At 34.8% G+C, this 21,630-nt stretch overlaps 1 protein-coding gene, 1 long non-coding RNA gene and 1 pseudogene across 2 annotated transcripts; all 3 read right to left on the bottom strand.

The window, feature by feature from the left end:
- Positions 1–2,258: 2,258 nt before the first annotated feature.
- On the bottom strand, positions 2,259–5,156 carry LOC141845347 (uncharacterized). The gene is made up of 5 exons (XM_074733415.1): positions 5,061–5,156; positions 4,579–4,650; positions 4,363–4,430; positions 3,918–3,990; positions 2,259–2,381 (listed from the first exon to the last, which is right to left on the bottom strand). The coding sequence occupies exons 1-5, from the start codon at positions 5,154–5,156 to the stop codon at positions 2,259–2,261; spliced, it is 432 nt and encodes a 143-aa protein (XP_074589516.1).
- Positions 5,157–12,065: 6,909 nt separating this feature from the next.
- On the bottom strand, positions 12,066–14,211 carry LOC141845641 (uncharacterized). Its single transcript, XR_012603255.1, has 3 exons — positions 13,938–14,211; positions 13,012–13,073; positions 12,066–12,251 (listed from the first exon to the last, which is right to left on the bottom strand). It is a non-coding gene; the product is annotated as an uncharacterized LOC141845641 (long non-coding RNA).
- A 5,817-nt stretch (positions 14,212–20,028) lies between these two features.
- Positions 20,029–21,139, bottom strand: LOC141844880 (uncharacterized; annotated as a pseudogene).
- Between the last annotated feature and the right edge of the window lie 491 nt (positions 21,140–21,630).

The raw sequence follows: 21,630 nt of genomic DNA on the forward strand, positions 1-21,630 counted from the left end.
CATTCAAACGACGAGAATAAGATCAAGACAAGAAGCGATTAGACATATTCAACCCCCTAGCTCGCACGAGTCCTAACAACTACAACTTGCATCATGTTAATGGGTGATTGACTTAAGAACACTGAGTTGATGGACCGCCCACTGTGAAAGCTTCCTGATTTACTTTGATATCCGATAGAAAACTTTCATAGAACCGAGTCGATCACCCCAGAATTAGTCGACGTAAGTTGGATACCTGGTGCTAACTAAAAAATAATAAAAAATGAGTGTATTAATTTAAGATTGAGAAGTTGCATTTGGCTAGCTTGGCTAGTAGTTCCTTCATGTAGTTTTGAAAGTTTCTCCCAAAACCACTTAGTGCAAAAATAGGCTCCAATTTTGTTTATCTAATGAGTTGAAAGACGCTAAGTAGATGATGCTAGACTTTTCCATTTGTCGTATACTCAACTCTTTACTTTTTTGACCATCAGTTCATATCGATGATCTTGTCATTGATGTCCCTAGGAGTCTCAAAATTATTTTCCATGGTTGTTGTAATATCAATGATTTTGACAAGTAACTCAATTTGTCATTTTCACATCGATAATTTGTTATGATCGATGTGATTGTAACCGAAAGTCTAGAGGGGTGAATAGCATTTTGACATGCAACAGATATATTAGATAAGTACATGAAGAGAAAAATAAACACTAACAAAGAGATTTAAATGGTTAGAAACTTACCATCTTATTCCACAACCTATAAACTATTTGTTTTTCCTTCTTCATTTGTTGTTTCAAAATCATAACACTAATGCACCCTATCATATTCCTCATTTCTCACTCTTACATGCTCATTTAGATCTCCTCCTATCGAAATAATTTCATTTGGTGAATTTTTTGTAGCACCTCATTTAAGTCTTCCCTAAACCTAGATTTAGTATATTTATCTAATCCTATTTGAGGCATATTAATACTAATTACATTATTTTTTTTGTCACCACTATCTTAAACGTTATATCCAATCGTCTTTCTAACTATTTCTACTATTTCATTCTTTAACGAACTATCTACAATAATATCTACTTTATTTCTTATTTTACTCCTTCTGTATACCATAACTTAAACTTTGAGTTCTCTATCCTATTTGTCTTTTCTTCTACTTATTTTATCTTTTGTAAATACAAAATATTAATTTTTTGTCTAATTATCATATCTACTACCTACATTGTTTTACCAATAAGCGTTCCTATGTTTCAAATTTCAAATCTAAGACAAGCAATATTTTCATAATGTTTATCCTTATCTAACTTATGGTATGAAAGCTCTTGTATATTTAACACTATAATCGAATCCTATAACACATTCCTTCCGAGGAACAGTTTAGCATTAGCATAATAATTTGATTAATTCATAATAGAAATTACCTATGTTTGACGCTAGCTAGCAACATTCACCTAGAGATATCGTTTGACACTAGCTAGCAAGTAAAAATGACTCTATGTGAAAATCATATAGACTTCTTAGATTCAAGTAAAAAGTAGATAATTATGTACATGCACGTGAAATAAAAGGGTCAGTTTATTACTTGCAATTAAGTACCGAACTCTATGTCCAATCCAAAATCACTTCAAAATTGAATCAATTTGGAAGTAAAAAAAAACTCTTTTACTTCATAGTAAAGTAGTTGGTCATATATGACTTCACATGTTACATTGATTGACAAAGTAAATTATTTATACGACTTCACAATTTTTATGTTGTGGTGCAATAAATATTTGTTTTTTTCTTTTGCACAATTTAACTTGATCGAAGTAAAAACATATTTTCCACTTTACCAAAATTTAACAAATATATCACAAATATCTGTAAAATTGAAAATGAAATCCAACTTGCATTGACCTAAATAAAGTGTTAATGCCAATAAATGAAATCCACGAGTACAAACTTGAGACATATTTAACAACTCGACATATTTGACCAACTTCATCTAAAAATATATCCATAAATATCTAAATACAATCCAAAAATTTATATCACAACGTACACAACTCTTAGGCACCCACATAGGAGTAGACAAATTCGCTCCATTCACTTCTTACTTCATCATACTGAAATTGATTGTAATACTAACTCTTGATTGATGCTATAAACTGAAACATTAGTAGAAGTTTGAGTCTCAATGCAAAATGATTCAATATTTCATAAAGAAGATAAGTAATAAGTTAAATGGAAGTTTTGAAGTGTAGATATACCTAACGATGACTATGTCCTAGGAAATCAAATAATTTTTAACAAATTCCTCGCCATAAGAAGTGTCCTTTTTTCAGTGTGACATGCCAAATGATTTGTTGCCTTTATCCAGGAGGGTAAATTTGTTCCAGTACCAAGTATTGACACTTCCTGCATTGTCAAGATCCAAGGTGATAAGTCTTTTGAGAAAAAAAGAGAACATTGTTCTTATACATGGATAATGATCAGAGTTATGCTAGCGAAAGAGTAATACAAAGCATTTCAACCATAGAACGTATAAAGTTATCATTCATATAGTTTAAACAAAAGCATAACATCTGATTTTCCAAGTGAACCATTATCACATTTGTGGAAAAATAATAGCAGCGAAAACATGAGGTATCAACCATCAAGTGTTATAGAAAGCAATACACATGCACTGAGACGTTGGACAGGCTTCTTACAAGTTGTATATTCAACATGTTCAACAATAGGAGCACATAAGCTGTAGAAATTTGGACCATATAGCATGAGTACCAAAGTCTCACCATGCATAATACAGCTATAGAAAAAATCTCATCATATTATTGTCTGGAACACACTCCTATTACAGTAGTATCTAGTATGGACTACGAGTGTTGGAAACCAATTGTTTCCAAATGGTTAGTTCCATTTAGTTGTATAAATTCCTTGTACATTAAATCTGAAAAATACAATTAGTCACTCATCATCTTAACTTCTGCTATTACTTTGACTAGTTTCTTTAATCCTTTTGACTTCATATTCATATTGAACAATAACCACTATGAGGATTGCTTACCTCTATTTCAGACATGCAATAAAGTACACACTCAATGGAAGCTCACCTTACTGTGACTACTATATAACTAAACTTGTCCTACATGCCTAAGTATTTAAAACACTGACATCTAAGAATCTATACCATAGCGACATCAAAATGGTTGTGGTAATGTATGAAGTATAGGAAGAAAACAAGAATGGAATCTTTGGAAACTGCTGCTCGTCTTGGAATGTTTCTACAAAATCATTTATGCCACTCTTTTCCTCACGTACTTGTTTTTTCCTATTTTCTTTTCTACCATTTTGGATATTGAGCGTTAGTTTAGTTTACAGTAGAACTTTTCCCAAGTACTTCAACTTGGAATTTTATTGAGATTTGCTCAGATTTTTTTTTTTTTTAATCTCTAGTCTGTTATGCTTGAGCTTTAGCTTGAAATATCATAATTATGTTATAAATCATACTAGCATCACCAAGATCCACAAATGTATCTTCAAAATGGTTATTTTTCACGAGTTCCTTAAACTGAGCGTGCTTCAAAATGTGGCTACTTGCTAAATGATTCACATTCTTTATATTTCAACAAGACACAAGGTTCAATGCAAAATGACCTTAGAAGTACTAGGTGATTTGGACGTATGACCTTAGAAATAGAAGTTCCAAAAACATTAATAGAATTTTGAGACTCAATGCAAAATGATCCAATATTTCATAAAGAAGAAATTCACCTTCTTCATACAAAACTATCTCTTTCATGTACTGTATTACATAATATCCATATTCAACACCACCACTTTCATGATTTAATTCTAATATACAAAAAAGTAATTGTTCTCTTTAGTTAAACAGTAATGTATGAGTTCATATCCACGAAAGAAAAACACAATTGTATATACTTTTGTCCATACCTTTACTTGCATTTGTTCCATGAGGTGATGATAGGAAGACAAGGCTGGGAATGCTAACAGCAGCCACTGCAACCTGAACATGTAAGGAAGGGAAGCAAGTCAAATCCAAGTGTAGAAAATTATTGAAGCAAAATGTAGACTGTCATGTCCAGAACCATCAAATATATAGTAAAGTGACACCGAGAGAGACTTGTCATAGAGTATGCAAAGTAGGTGGTCATAAGCTCCAAAGTTGATGGCATCAAACACAAAAACCAAAGAATTGATTGTTTGAGTACTAGCAACAAACTCAGTTTTATGGTCAAGTTTATTTTCTATTAGATTTTGAGGGAAACAAGTCCCATTTACACATAGAAAGTAGAATTTGTTACACTAATTGAGATCTATCAGACATCTTTGAGCTTATTATGCAAATTGTGTAGTGAAGACATAAATGATGACATACCGGCAGGCCTTTGTATCATCTTTTGGACATGGATGTCCTTGGTGAATATGCAGACCCAAAATGAACTTCTATTCCAAGCAAAACAATGAGGGCTATTCCAAGAAGAACGTTGAACAGCAAAGCATGCAATTTTTTGTTTTCTTTTTATTTTTTTTCATATGAAGGAATTAAAAACTAAAGATAGAAAAAGTTTTGTTCTTTGGGAATGCATAGTACCTGCAACACTCGAGTTGTAGCAGAAACAACCTCAGCATTTTCCCCTTTGGAAAACGACACAGCAAGTATTGCCTACAAAAGGTCAAGTTTTACTCACTGCAAGAAAGTTCCCATGAGATCCAGAACAAATTGAAAATCATGAGTGAAGTAAATTCTGTTACGAGATTACGGCAAAAATAGACAACAAGGAAAAATAAAGAACACACAGATTTACGTGGAAAACCCTTGACGGGTAAAAAACCACGGGCAGAGGAGAGAAAATTCACTATCAAAAAGGTGGAATACAATGACGGCACACAATCTTTGTGTTTTACAACTCTCATAGGAAACCCTAGCAATAATAAGCTTTTATAATAAGGAGCAATTCATATCAGCCGTAGATCTGTCATAATTTGATTTAATCCATATCAGCCTTAGATCTGTCATAATTTGATTTTCACCATAGATCAGATCACACGGTATTCGGGTCACCAATATCTAACAATCTCCACCTTGACGCGAATTCCAAAAGCAAAGAGTAACTCAACATAACACGTCTTCAAAAGAATATTCTCCACCTCTTCCACAAAAGCCCTCATGGGCAAAGCTCAGCAATGAACACCAACCAAGTCCAAGCAATGCTTAAACTTGGCTATAGGGAGTGACTTAGTCATCATATCGGCAGGATTATCATGAGTACTAATTTTGCTCACAACAATATCACCACGAGCAATAACATCACGTACAAAGTGATACCTCACATCGATGTGCTTTGTCCTTTCATGAAACATCTGATCCTTCGTGAGAAAAATAGCACTCTGACTATCACAAAAAACTGTAGTAATCTGTAAATCTTCACTAAGCTCACTAAACAATCCCTTCAACCAAATAGCTTCCTTACAAGCTTCTGTAATAGCCATATATTCAGCCTCTGTAGTGGACAACGCAACTGTATTCTGTAAAGTAGCTTTCCAACTAATAGCACAACCACCAACAGTGAACACGTACCCCGTAAGTGATCTTCTTTTATCAAGGTCACCTGCAAAATCAGAATCAACATATCCAATAACACCATCTCTATTTCTCCCAAAATGCAAACAAACATCAGAAGTCCCTCGTAAATATCTGAAAATCCACTGAACTGCCTTCCAATGATCTTTACCAGGATTTGCCATGTATCTACTAACTGCACTCACTGCATGTGATAAATCTGGACGTGAACAAACCATAGCATACATGAGAGATCCCACTGCACTAGAATATGGAACCCGTGACATATAATCAACTTCATCATCTGACTGCGGACATAAATCAACTGAAAGTTTAAAATGAGCAGCTAACGGAGTACTAACAGGCTTGGCAGTATGCATGTTAAACCGATTAAGCACTTTCTCAATATACCCTTTCTGACTTAGATATAATTTACCTGCCTTTCTGTCTCTCAGAATCTCCATCCCAAGTATCTTCTTTGCAGCTCCCAAATCTTTCATCTCGAAATCTTTACTTAGTTGTGCTTTGACCTTTCTTATCTCTCCCTTATTATTGGCCGCAATCAACATATCATCAACATATAAGAGCAGATAAACCAACGACCCATCATCAGTCTTCTTAATATAAACACAACTGTCATAGCTGCTTCTTCTGAAATCATGAGTAGTCATAAATGAATCAAACCTTTTGTACCATTGTCTAGGTGACTGCTTCAGACCATAAAGAGACTTTTTCAGCAAGCATACATAGTCCTCTTTTCCTGAGACTGCAAAACCTTCTGGTTGCTGCATATAGATATCTTCCTCAAGTTCCCCATGTAAGAATGCTGTCTTCACATCCAACTGCTCCAACTCAAAGTCATGCATCGCCACAATACCAAGCAAGGCTCGAATCGAACTATGCTTTACAACTGGGGAAAACACATCTGTGAAGTCTACTCCTGGAACCTGACTGAAGCCTTTAGCAACTAATCTTGCCTTGTATCTGGCTTCTTCAACTCCCGGTATTCCTTCTTTTCTTTTAAATACCCACTTGCAGCGAACAACTTTCTTACCCTTAGGTAATTTCACCAGGTCCCATGTGTTGTTCTTACCAAGTGACTCCATCTCTTCTTGCATAGCAATCATCCACTTACCAGAATTATCGCAGCTAATTGCCTCTGAATATGTCTCAGGTTCTTCACCGGAATCAATCTCCTCAGCCACGTTTAAGGCATAAGCGACCAAATCAGCCTCTGCATATCTCTGTGGGCGTCTAATCTCTCTCCGAGGCCTATCTTTCGCAATGGAATATTGTAAAGGTGCTTGTGATGAGTCAGCACCATCCACAGAATCTGAACTAGGCTCCGGAGTAGTCTCTATAGATCTCGGCTCAATCTCAATCTCCACCTGTGTGCTTGTCTTCTGCTTATCTCCCTCAGAAGGAGTTTTAGATGGAGACCCTTGAAGCATACTAGTTTCATCAAAAATAACATCTCTACTGATGACGACTTTCCCAGTCTCTGGACACCAAAGTTTGTATCCCTTCACTCCTTGTCTAAAGCCTATAAATATGCACTTCACCGAACGAGGCTCCAACTTCCCATTATCAACATGAGCATATGCAGGACATCCAAAAATTCTCAAATTAGAATAACTAGAAGGAGTACCAGACCATATTTCTTGTGGAGTTTTCTTTTCAATAGCAGTCGATGGAGAGCGATTGACAAGATAACAGGCATATGCAGCGGCTTCGGCCCAAAAAGACTTCGGTAACTCAGCATTAAGGAGCATACAACGCACCTTCTCCATCAAAGTCCTATTCATCCTTTCTGCTACACCATTTTGTTGAGGATTATGCCGAACTGTATGATGTCTCACAATACCTTCAGATCTGCATAAGACATTAAACTCATCAGAACAAAACTCCAAACCATTATCAGTTCGGAGATGCTTCACTTGTCTCCCTGTCTGCTTCTCAATCATGATCTTCCACTCCTTGAAGGTAGAAAAAACATCACTCTTCTGTTTCAAAAAGAATGCCCAAACCTTCCTGGAGAAATCATCAATAATAGTCAACATGTAAAGCGCACCACCTTTAGATGGTACTCTAGAAGGCCCCCACAAATCAGAGTGAATGTAGTCTAGCGTACCCTTTGTGTTATGAATGCCAGTTGAGAACTTAACTCTTTTTTGCTTGCCAAAAACACAGTGCTCGCAGAACTTCAGCTTCGTAATACTTTGACCATCAAGAAGTCCTCTCTTGCTCAATTCGACCATGCCATTCTCACTCATATGACCCAAACGCATATGCCAAAGTCTAGTAACATCAAAATCAGACATAGACGAACTAGCGACGGCAACATCACCAATAACAGTGGATCCCTGCAGAACATATAAACTGGCGGTTTTCCTCAGCCCTTTCATCACAACAAGAGACCCTTTACTGACCTTCACGACTCCACCTTCACCAGTGTACTTGTACCCTTTAGAATCAAGAGTACTTAAAGAGATCAGATTTCTCTTCATGTCAGGGACGTGCCTCACATCACCAAGTGTCCGAATAGCGCCATCAAACATCTTAATTCTGACCGTACCAATACCAGCAATTCTGCAAGATGCATTATTGCCCATCAACACAGCACCTCTCGAAACCGTTTCATATGATGAAAACCAATCCCGATTGGGACACATATGAAACGTGCAACCAGAATCAAGAATCCATTCTTCACTTTGCTTCGAATCAACATCAGATGCAACGAGGAGTTCACCATCACTGTAATTTTCAGCAACATCAGCTTCACCGGACTTCTCTGGTTGTTTTACCTTCTGATTTTCATCAGATCTTTTATTTTTATTCTGCAGCTTGTAACATTCTGATTTGATGTGACCCTTCTTCTTGCAGTAATTACAAATTTTATCTCTATTTCTGGATTTTGATCTGCTCCTCATATTACCACCAGAACTTCTCTCTTGGGTCCTACTTCGAATAATAAGACCCTCACCCTGTGCCTCAGATCCTCCGACAAGCTGTTTCATCTTCTCTTTAGAAAATAATGAATCATAAACTTCATCCAAAGTAAGAGTATCACGACTATATAAAATTGTATCTCTGAAAGTTGTATATGACGAGGGTAACGAACACAATAAAATCAATGCTAAATCTTCATTGTCATATTTTACCTCCAAAGCCTCTAGATCAGAGACGATTTCCTTAAACACAGTCAAATGATCTCTTAACGACGTACCTTCCACCATGCGATGAGAATACAAACGTTGTTTCAGGCCCAATTTGCTCGTAAGACTTTTTGTCATGCACAACTGCTCCAGTTTCAACCACAACGCAGCAGCGGATTTCTCTTTCAAAACATCCTGCAAAATCTCATTCGATAGATGAAGGTAAATCTGAGATAGGGCTTTTCGATCCTTACGTTCCTTTTCCTCCTTTGTCCATGTCGAGGGCATCTTGTCAAATCCTAACAGCGCATCGTCCAAGTCCATATGCGCCAGCACCGCTCGCATCTTAACCTGCCACAACGTAAATCTGGTGTTGCGATCCAAAAGCGGAATATCATACTTCATGGTTGTCGTTGCCATTAATCCCGATTGAAAAACCACAAAATCAAAACGAACTTCGCTCTGATACCACTTGTTACGAGATTACGGCAAAAATAGACAACAAGAAAAATAAAGAACACACAGATTTACGTGGAAAACCCTTTACGGGTAAAAAACCACGGGCAGAGGAGAGAAAATTCACTATCAAAAGGTGGAATACAATGACGGCACACAATCTTTGTGTTTTACAATACTTCCTTGGAAACCCTAACAATAAGCTTTTATAATAAGGATCGATCCATCTCAGCCGTAGATCTGTCATAATTTGATTTTCACCATAGATCAGATCACACGGTATTCGGGTCACCAATATCTAACAACCACCTTCTTCACATCGCAAAAGAAAGGAACTGAGGCAGCCTCTGGCGGATAACGAACTGTACGTGTCGTACTGTTGCCCGATCATTTGTGAAAGAATTTTAAATTATTCTTCGACTGGAATTTCTCGACTGTGCTTAGGGCTGTCAAACGGACCAATCTATGATGAGACGAATCAATCCATGACAAACCTATCATACGTGGGGCGAACCAATCCATCAACTTGACGGATTAGGAAATCTCCAACTCAACCCAACTCAAGGTGGACCGCCGGTTAGGCGGGTCAACCCACGAGTATGTTAAAAAATAAAAAAAATATTAAAAATTTTAAATTTGAATTATAATTTAAATTGATTAAATTAAAATTTTTTAGTTTGAATTATAATTTTTAAACTTAAATTATAATTTAAATGGATCAAACTCACTAATTCATTAAGTTTTCTATTTTAATTTTAAAATTTAAAATAAATAAATAAATTTTCTCAATCCACGGGCCAACCCACGCGGGTCACGGACCTAGGCGGGCCAATCAATCTAAACTCATCTTAAAATGGGTTGATAAAATTTCAACCCAATCTGCCAAAATTACTTAGCAGGGTGGACCAATCCAGCGGACTTAATCCCAATTGACGGCTATATCCATGCTAGGATAAAAGGGAAAAAGAGTTGCCCAATCGGTGAATCTTAATCTATTCAAATTTATTACTTCAGTAATTATAAATTAAAATTTTATTTTATGATTTATGACCATCGAATTAATATTATGAAATAATATATCATTTAAAATTAAAATTGAAGTCTCATCGAAATAATTAGAGGCGAAATCTATCATTCAAATTCACATAGTATATAGCAATTAATGCCAAATTAGATGATGGCTTACAAGGAAAATTAGTAGACCTTAAGTATTATAGGAATGCTATATCAAGGCTTTTATACCTAATTATTAGTGTATTGAATATATTATTTACAGTTGATATGTACATAATATTTTAATCTTATGCTAAGGAGCTCTACTTAACGACGGTCAAAATAATATTTAAGTCTTTTAAGAGAACTCTGAATGTAGGTCTTTGATAAACTTTGAACTATTAGGATTTTCTAACTCAAATTATACTAGTTGTAAAAGAAAAAGTACATGTGAGAATTATATATTCTTATGCTCATTTTTAGTCAACTAGTGCAATAGAAAATAACAATGTATTACTTTGCCAACAATTAAAATAGAATACATAATTATAGGAAATGTGTATCACAATTTCTATGAGTGAGGCACACTTTAAAAGATTTTGGATTGAACTATAAAATTATAAAAGTCTATGTTGATAACTTAAAGTCCTATAAATTTAATAAAAAAATTCAGTGCATCGTTTTACCATGAAACATATAAAAATGATTTTATCATGAAACATATAAAAATTAAACATCATTTTATTAAGAATTGCATTGTTAAGGGAGACATTATACTTGGCCACGTTAAATTCAAGTCAAACCTAGCTAATAACTTTGCTAACCCCTTACTTGAAGTAGAATTTAGTGCTATCCTTAGAAGAGAATTAGATATGTATCTCATAAAATAGGCTCTTTCTTTTAACTCCAATTATACATATATTTTTGTTACTTACTTTTACTTTGCAAATGGAACTAGTGTCTTACAATAAAACTACGTACACTTATAGATATAATTAACCTTTGTATTTTACAAACATCTAAAATCAACTTATTATATTGAGTCATGTAAATGAGCATGAGATACTAGGAATCTTTCTTGGTTCCAAATGCAAAGCATGTGCATAAAAAAAAATCAAGTTATAAATCCACATTGATTACATAAGTGACCAATCCAAGTTAAGCTTGATGTATAATTAATGTACATTCTAGGTCTTAAGTTGAGATTAGATATATGAAAATGTTTTCAAAATTAATTTTTAATTTTACCTATTTAATAATCAATATGACCTTGGGCCTTAACTCTAATTTGATCTACTTTCATTTGGATGACTTTGTTTTAATTTAGCTTATGCATGCTTGATTTAATCTATTGCTAAAGTTATCATTTGCTTATTACTTAAGTTCACTCAACTCAGTCATGTGTATTTCAGCTATTACAGCTTTTTATCATTTGATTCATGCTCAATCTCTTTAATAAACTTTAAACTGATTTAGTTATTCATGGATTTAATTATTGCCTTTATGTAAATTAATTATTCTCCTTTGTTCTAAATTGTTTTGATATATGTCAAATTTAACTCAATTTTTAAAAACTTAAATTTTTAATATCCTTTGAAAAAAAATGAGTCAAAACTTTTAAAAATAATTCTTATTTAGAAATAATATTTTAAAAGGAGGGAATATGAGTAAAAAGAAAATTTCTTTATGATTTTCAAAAATTGTTTCAATAAAAAATTATTTCAAAGTATTTTAACAAATTATTTTAGACTAAGTTTGTCACGCCCCGGGAGACGGCTGTCCGAGAAATTTCGGCAGCATCTCCCCTATAACAATTCACATTCCCTGAATTCAAACATAATAAGGCCCACACGGCCACAATCCACATATATATACAAACTGTAAACCGAGATAATAAGGTCCACAACCGACAACTACAAACATGCACCTCTAAACCAATCGCATATACGAAAATTCACAGGAAATAAAACAGTTTCTGACACAATACGATAATAAACGATTCCTGACACAATAGACTCCGAAAAATGTAAGCAACATGAATTAAGCAAAATTTCAACTCGACGCGGGACTAGCAGCACGGCTCTCCAGACAGACCTCAACCTGCAAAGATAAAATCAACGGGGTGAGTTCAATGAACTCAGCGGGTATCTAACAGATATGTACAATAAGCTGATCTAGCAGTAATAATCATACCGGTACAGTAATAAATACAGAACTGAACTGCTGAAGGAAATAAATTGTACATACCAGAATCATATATAATAACACAATGGTATAAATCCTGCAACAGAGGTAAGATCAAAAGCCCAAATGCATAAGGTATCCTGTAGGTGCATGTCAAACCTATGCAGTAAATAAATGCAATCCTGTAGCGATGGGCTCAGACTATAAAGGAGCCGATGATCACTAATATAAAATCCTGGTGCGACGGGCTCAGACTATCAAGGAGCCGATGATCGCTAATATGCAAATCCTGGAGCGACGGGCTCAGACTATAAAGGAGCCGATGATCGCTAATATGCAAATCCTGGAGCGACGGGCTCAGACTATAAAGGAGCCGATGATCGCTAATATGCAAATCATGTAGAGATGGTGCATGATACTAATACGTGTAAAACAATCAAAACTATGTCAGTAAAGAACAGTATCTCAAAGACAAAGTAATTACTACCTATCTATCCTAAGGCAAGTATCAAGAAGGTATCTAAACCTAAACCCGTAGCAGATAAAGATGGCAACAACATATACTAAATAGTGGCATAACATGGCAGATATAAAGCGAAATAAATTATTACTACTAGTCATAGCAAAACTATACATATCAAACGACATATCTACAGAGATGAGTCGAGATACCCGCCTTCAGAATATAGTCTGTATCAGCAAGAACCTCTGTCCAGAAATCCGGTTCCAGTCAATGTCCTGTACCACGGGTTTAATCTTAGCTATTTACATTTTAAGGTGATTTACAACAAATGAGAAATTCAAATGATACAATTACAGTTTAATTATTATCGAAACCCCTCTACGTTAATGCAATATAGAGAAAGGCAAGATTTCTCCAATCATTTCCTTTACTCCAACTTTTCCACCGAGGGAACAAAGGACAAATGCATCTAAGAAAATTGTTCTTAACTTTATTTCCTTCATAGCTTTCTTCTCTCGTAGGAAATTCACCGTTAGGCTTCAATCTTATTCTTTGAAAATTGTGCCACCTTTGGCAGCACAAACACAAAATATAGAATTTCACTAATAAATACTAAGTTAGAAAAATAACCTAATTAGGTCTATTGTACGGTGAGCATCATATGGCTTTAAAATTAGTAAGGCAGGATCCTATACACTAGCAAAGTAATAGCTACTAACCCATGCACCTGTAAAAGTTTGACCGAGTAGTATTATTTATAGACTTAAGTATATTTCTCTGTTAGGCAACTCAGTAAATGCTTGAGCAAAGACATGGCCCTACATCATGAATGCTCTAGAACCTTTAATGATACTGACATATAGAAAAGGCATGATAAAGAAGAGAAGTTCCTTTTTCATCCAAAGGCATGGTTCTATGATTTGCACTAGAAGTTATCGATAAATGTGCACTAAACTACCACTAACATTTTAAGTGTAAAAGAAATAAGATCATGAGGCAAAATATAATATTTCATAACATGCAAAGCCATCAGCTCCGGAAGTCCAAAACTCATATAGAAACCCTCTAACGAACAGCACAAAATAAATTACTATGGCAAGAGAAATCAGATAGCAAACTTATTAATCATCACGACATACAGATTTAACCAAAGCTTGCGGATTGAGGCGTTGACGATTGAGTGGGTGCTCGGATGTAAAGGCTGCTGTCCAGAACTTGGAATGGGCTGTTGATTAGGGTTGATTGAAGGAGGAAGATGCTATATCCCTAAATTTGGAGGGGCTCGGTGGTGGGAAGAAGAAACAAACAGCTCTCAAGCTCCCGTCTGTTGCGCCCTTCGGTTTTGGGAAGAGGGCAGGCGGGGGCGACCACGCGCGTGCAGAGCAAAACCTTCGGCGCCGTGAGGAGGATGATGAACCGAAATCCCCTCAAAACCTAATTAACGATCTTCATATAAAGAAGCATCTTGGTTGCTGCCGAACCGGCTTTAGGAGTAAACCAAACCCAAAACCTAATTTAGATTGAACCGGACTAAATTACTGTAGCGAATCAGATTTGTATTGGTTCACTTGGTTTACTAACTAAACGAACTTCGATTTGACCCAAACTAGTTTTGTTTGATTCGTCTTTGCGAGACGAATCTTTTCATCACTTTTTATTTATTTATTATTTTTTTTTTTCACGTATATTACAAAGTTTTTAATTGTTTTCAATTGTTTTGAAGTGCTTTCAACAAAGTTTTTAATTATTTTCAACTTAGTTTTTAAAATTGTTTGTAAACTTGTTTTCAAAATGGTTTCCAAACATGTTTTCAAAATGGATTTCAAATTCTTTTCAAAATAGATCTTAAATTGGTTTTTAAAATTGGCTTTCAAACTTGTTTTCAAAATAGATTTCAAATTGGTTTTCAGATGCATTTCAAAATTATTTTTAAAATTGATTTTAATCTTATTTTAAACTCGATTTAAAACTTGATTTCAAAGTCAATTTCAAACATGTTTTAAGACTTGATTTCAAAATCAATTTTTCAAAATTGGTTTTAGAATCTAATTTTTGAAAATATTTTCAAAGTTTCTTACAAGATGTTTTCAAAAATATTTCGAAGGATTTTTACAAAATGATTTTGAAAATATTTTTACAAAGGATTTTTGAAAATATTTTCAAACGAATTTTATCAAAAGATTGTAAACAATTTTATACAAAGGTCTCTTTGAAAATATTTTAGTAAAAGATATTTAAAAATATTTTCAAATGTTTGAAAATATTTATCAAAAAATATTTAAAAATATTTTGCAAAACAATCTTTCAAAAGATATTTGAAAATTTTGCAATTTTTTATATTTTGCAAAGCATATGTCTTAAAATGGGATTTTTGAAAAATTTAGGAAATTATTATTCAAATTTATTTAAGGAGAATTTACTTATGTTTATCTTACTCGGTTATATTTTGACTAACTTTAAATAAATTATCAATCAAAAAGGGAGCATGAGATATCGAACTTAGGATTTTGATATGTGACAAACAGTTAAAAGTTTGATATTATATCACCTGATTTGTATGTAAAGTTTGTATGTGTAGATAACTTGATAAAAGATGCTTGGTAGGTTAGAGAGATCGAATATCAAACAAGGAAAATCTAGTAGGTTAGGAAGACTAGATATCAAGGAAGAAAGACCTAGTAAATTAGGGAGACTGAATATTGGACAAGGAAACCCTAGTAGATCAAGTGAACTAGATACTAAAATATAAAAACTTAATAAGTCAGGACGATCATATATTGGATATATAAGAAAGCCCCATTGAATATCGAACAGGTCAAAAGTCCTAGTAGATAGGCTGCAAGCAAAAGGTAAGTTCAAGAGAAGTCATTTTGGCTAAGAAGGTTATACATCCTTCAACTAGATGTTGATTTGACCTAGAAACCAATATGTGTTTTAAAGTCAAAGTTAACTAGACAATTGAAAAATAGTCATATGATATATTTTTATATTTTATGTGTTTTTAGATTAACTCTGTGTTGCAAGTTTTTAAGCAACCAGATAAGTTTTCAATCAATCAGAGTTTAAGCGACTGAAAAAGAAGGTTTGGGCAATTGAATGAAGTGATGAACACAAACTTAGTCTAGATGTTGACGTGATAAAGGATTATATTCTATCTACTAAACATGGATAAATGATAGTCAATTATCTTAGAGATTGAAAGATAATTACTCATGACCCGAAAAATCCAGTAAGTGATGGTCCACCAGGATTTTTTATCACCCATGCATATATCTTGAATGTTTTGAATTATAGGAGCAGATGACATGAAAAGTTGGATGAATCCGGTGGTTAGTCCGGTGAAGAGCGATCAGGATACCACTTGTTAAAACCGATGTCAAATGTTAAATAGATGGGCATAGATGAAAGTCCTAACAGACATTGGAGGTCGAATGCTCAAGTAGACAGACATTGATAAAAGTCATAGCAAGCATGGAATGTTGAATGTTAGGAAGATAGTTGTGGTGGGACCTAGCAGGCAAGGAGTACTTGATGCTAGGTGGAGAAAGTCCAAGAATAATCTTGGAAAGGAAGGGCCTCAAGTGATGAGACTCTAGGCAAGGGAAGATCGGAGTGGTGAGACTCCAAGCACGGAAGTCCAATTAGCATGAATGCCTTCTAACATTAGGTATACTTCAAATATAAGAGCTTTGTGTTACTGTAACCCTAAGACTGGGATAGCTTTGGAGCTAACTGGACTTAACTTGTAGATGGGTTGAGTCATGGTGCCTCAGTCGAATAATATTGAGCTAATAGTCGAATTTTACACAAGAGTATGTAAACCTCGAATTCAAACAAGTTTGAATTTGTAGTATGAGATCAGTTGATTGTGTGGACTCTAAAAGTCGACTGATTAATATCATAAATGACTGTTGAAATTGTAGCTTGCATGCAATCAATTGTTGTGCATGTGCAGTCAATTGATGGAAATCACAATATGTTTGAATTCGTTGTTTCACACAAAATGAATAGAATGTTGAATAGTCGACTAATCAAGTCAACTATTTAACATTTTGAAAGAGAATAGAAGGTTAAACAGTTGACTAATGCATTCTGAAAGGGAATAGAAGGTTGAATAGTCGAGTAGACAAGTCAACTAATGAATTTCAAAAATAAATAGAAGGTTGAACAGTCAACTTGAGAAGTCAACTGATTAGCAACACAATTGACTATGAGAGCATACAATCTACTGGAGACAAAATCATAAAATGATATAGCCAATCATGATGGTTTTGATATACCATAAATTAGTTGGTTGATGGCAAATTTTATAAAAAAAGATGGTGCATTCACCTAAACACGGGTTTTGAGGGGCACAGATTTTGATAGACATGGTGTTTGAAGGCCATGATTTTAAAGTGTTTATTTTGGCCATCTTTTATGCAAAAGCTTGTTGCTCTCAATGAGCAATCATCTTGTTGGAAGGATTGATTGATGGTTGCTCCTATTAAGATCACCTCTAGGACATGTCACTAGCCACGCAGTATCAAAGTTGACTTCAAGAGGAGAAAGAAGATGACTAGCCACCACGATCTTGCAAGTACAAACACAATGAGAGGGAAGGTCAAGGGATGCCCTGGCTCAATCACTCTGACGCTCAAGTCAATCACCGGAGAAGGAGAAGAAAAATATAGTATGATAAAGAGGTTGTGTTCGTGCATAAGCATACCTGCTGCCTCAAAAACCTGGGGTTATATAAGTGAAGGTGAGAGAATGATGAGGAAGACTTGTCTTATCGCTAATTAAGGAGCATATCGGGTGAGAGAATGATGAGGAAGACTTGTCTTATCACTAATTAAGGAGAATATCCATGCGGCGAATTTTGTCAGAAGATAGGCCCTGTCAAGATCTGAAAAGTGTCCCATCAAAGTGTGGAAAATGTCTTATCGCGTGTAAAATGTCTCATCATTGAAGTCGCATTAGGCACCATACTGTCATCATGTCACCTAATTATTCAATTCCTTGACGGTGATTTGATGAATTGATAAAGATAGGAAGGGGAGTTGGCCTGTTGGTGGGTAAGACCTTGGTAGAGAAGTTAGCCTGGAGTGGAGTCGAGCAGGGATCGAGCATGGCCGAATGGAGTCCGAGTGCTTAATTGAGAATCTGAGTGCTTAATTGAGAGTCTGAGTGCTTGGTCGAGGGGGTCCGAGCTCGGTCACGGTCTTGACGAGTTGGCAGACTCTTGGTCCCTTGTTCGGGGTCATGGTTGCATGAGCCGAGTTGAGACCGAGTGAGTTGAGTGAGTTAGAGTGGGTGGAATCCAGTCAACCTTGACGGTTAAGTCAACTTTCTGTCTGACATGTCCCGACCTAAGATTAGTCTTTACAGACTGGATCATAACACTCATAACAATGATCTTTGCTCTCCTTCATGTCTACGATTAGAAAGAAAGAGCCATGCTTCACAAATTAGAGAATTCAGATTATGTTTTTGAAAGCTCTGTAAAGTATTTTATTATTATTTTTATAAATTTTCACACTAAATTTTTTATCTTATATCAAGATTGTAAAATAACTATTATATAAAAGGTTTCTCCTACCTTAATTAAGACCAAAAAGAAGAAAAATAGTAAAACTTTTAATGAGCTTTGCAGGACTATGGACTAGTAGTCTAGGGATTGTGAACCACATAAAATTTTGTATCTTATGCCTGTGATGTGTATACTTTTGTGACGTTCAATTTTACTATTTATTTTTGTTCCCTTGTGTTAACTTAAAGAGTCAAACAATAGTAACGAAATTTATTTTTGGCACCATTTACCCTCTCCTCCTCCTCCAACATACTTTCAATCCAACAATAGCATAGTGTATTTGGATGGAAAAGCTGAAGTGGAGCATCTCTAATCAACTAGAAAAGAAGGTTCAAGCGATCGAAAAAAGATAAGTAACAAAAATTAAGCGTGGATAAACTATTATTTGGATGACCAAATGGAGAGGTCTAGTCGACTGATAAAAGGACTATAAAAAGGATTCGACATGGACATCTCAAATCACTTAAATAAATAGAAGGTTGAATAGTCGAGTAAACAAATCAACTAATGAATTTTAAAAATAAATAGAAGGTTGAACAGTCAACTTGGAAAGTCAACTGATCAGCAACACAATTGACTATGAGAGCATACAATCGATTAGAGATAAAATCAGAAGATGATCTAGCCAATCGTGATGATTTTGATATACCATAAATTAGCAAGATACGATAAATCAAAGTGACACTAAAAAAAATATCGATTTTGCGATGAATTTTGTGACAAATTTAAAAAAAATCATCGCAAAACCATTTATGATGAAATTTGAGACGAATTTAAATTCGTTGCTATCAAATCGTTGCCAAACTTTGTGATGAAAATACTAATTTCGTCACAAATTTTGCAACGAAAATGATTTTTCATTGTAAAATTTTGATAAATAGTAACTTACAATAGATTTACGACGAAACTATTTCCGTTGCAAAATTCATCGTCAATTTGTGATGAAAACGATTTTCATCGCAAAATTCATCACAAATTTAATTTTTTCCCCTAATCTGCTTATTCGTTGATTATCCCGTATATACAATCAAATATTGATCCAATCGGATCAATTTATAAAATACATATGACTTGTCAACATTCATATCAATATTAATATCAACATCATATATACATAACAATACATAAATGATGAAACAATCCATAACAACATACATGCATTATACAAATATCCATATCAACATTCATAATCCATATCAACATGCATAATATACAAAATCCAAATGATGCAATCCATACAAAGATCCATAATAGACATGTACATATGTTTATAAGTCCAACCAACATCCAATCCAGTCATAACAATTCGAATCCATACAAAGTAGTGATATAAACAAGTCTGAGGACGAAGAAAAGATAGAATAGAATCATCATGGTCGTTTGTGCTCTCCGAAGACTCTGCTTCCTTCTCCGTCAATATTTTTTCTTCTCCTGCATAAGAAAGTATGATAAAGAGAAAGTATCATTCTTAAAATTAAAACTTAAACCTATAAACTAAATATGTAAAGACTTACCTCTTCTTCTGAATTTTTTTAAAAAAATCTGTTTAAACAAAAATAAACAGTATTACTAAAAATATATAAATTAGTAACTTACAGCTCTAATAAAATGCTAAATAAATAAAATAATGATTGTAAAAAATTCATACACAAAAAAACTTATGAGGAACCACCACCATCATCATCGTCGTCGTCGTCGTCATCATCATCACCAGGAATGGATTGCAACTGAAGATGTTGCAAAATCAGGTCTTGTTGTCTTTGTAATTTATTAATTTCGTTATCTCTTTGTCTCATTTGCTTATCTCTTTATATCATTTCCTGATCTCTTTGCATTAATAACCCTTTCAAGTGGGTTACCTCCTCAGTCAAACTATGGATCTGTGATGTGACGGTTGGGGAGGTGATAGAAGAGCTACCAGCAACTCTATGGGTTCTCCTCAAAAGAATTCATACCCAATATCCTTCCACCACCTTTGGATCCCCCACTGGCCTCCAGCCACAGACTCAGATCATTCCCAACTGAGGGCTCAGATCCATCATTTCCAGAGCTAGCACTTGAAGCTCGCTGTGCTAGCTCGAGCTCAGAATATTTATCCTGTATTATCAAAAGAAATATTAATATGTTGTAATATTTGAGAAATTAAACACAAAAATATTTAGATACACATTAAAACCTTAATAGCTTTTGCTCTATCCCCGCTCCAACTCTTGTCTTTTTTTTGAAATGTGCGAGTAAAAGTATCAATAAAATCAGGATCTCGTCCCATTTCCTTAGCCTAAAAAAATATTGTTAGAAATAATAAACATTAATATGAAATAAATTTAAATTGAAGTAGTTGAAAGAAATTACCAATCTGCGCGTATGCTCATCAATATTGATTGAGCCGCCCACATACGTCGCAGATAAGGCACCAGAATTATAAGCTTGATTAAGCTTATTCTGGTTACTCCTCTTTCGGCTTTCTTCAGTTTTCCAAAATTGAGAAATCCGAACCAATTCTCATCGCTGATGCAAGGTGATTTTTTCCCCCTTATTTTTGCATGATTTAGGACATGCCGGATGTGATCACCATATTTTTTCTTAAAAATACATCTAATTTCCACTTCATCAGTAGGATCCCAAGTAAATGCCCGCTAAAAGTAGAAATAAATAATTTATTATATATTCAACAATAATATCATATATATAGTAAATCTAACTTAAATTATTTTTAAAACACATTAAAACTCATGATCAAACTTGATCACTTAAGGCACGATTGACCATAACACAAACTTGATGAACTGGATCTCTGAGACCTTAATCCTCTGTGCTTCACCCTCACCTCTTCAACAAGAGGAGTGATAGACGCCTCATTTTTTCTTGGGGCTCCTAAAGGGCGAGCCTTTGACACCTCAATTGTTCCAGTATTTGTTACTCCTGTCTGTATTGCTCACCTAGTATAATTTGTTGCTCGCAACTCAACTCTTAAGTGGTACACTTCACTTTCACCATGAACTGAACAAATCATTCTTTTCTCTCCCGCGAAAGAGCCAGCAACGGGAACATATTCAACTCGTCTAGACCGGGTTTGAGTTAGAGGAGAGGCATTTGTGCCTTTTGAGCTTCATCCAGGGCATCCGCTTCATACAGGGCATCCGCTTCAGCCAGGGCATCCTAAAGGAGTCGGTCATCCGATCAAAGCGAGACTCATCTAAGGGTTAAAAACCTGTGACAGCGGATGCGGACGGTACTGAATGGCGGGTTGGTTCACTCGT

The sequence above is a fragment of the Curcuma longa genome, chromosome 14 (genome assembly GCF_044706935.1).
Source record: "Curcuma longa cultivar G26 ecotype Majalengka, Jawa Barat chromosome 14, ITB_CL_G26_1.1, whole genome shotgun sequence".
Lineage (NCBI taxonomy): Eukaryota > Viridiplantae > Streptophyta > Magnoliopsida > Zingiberales > Zingiberaceae > Curcuma > Curcuma longa.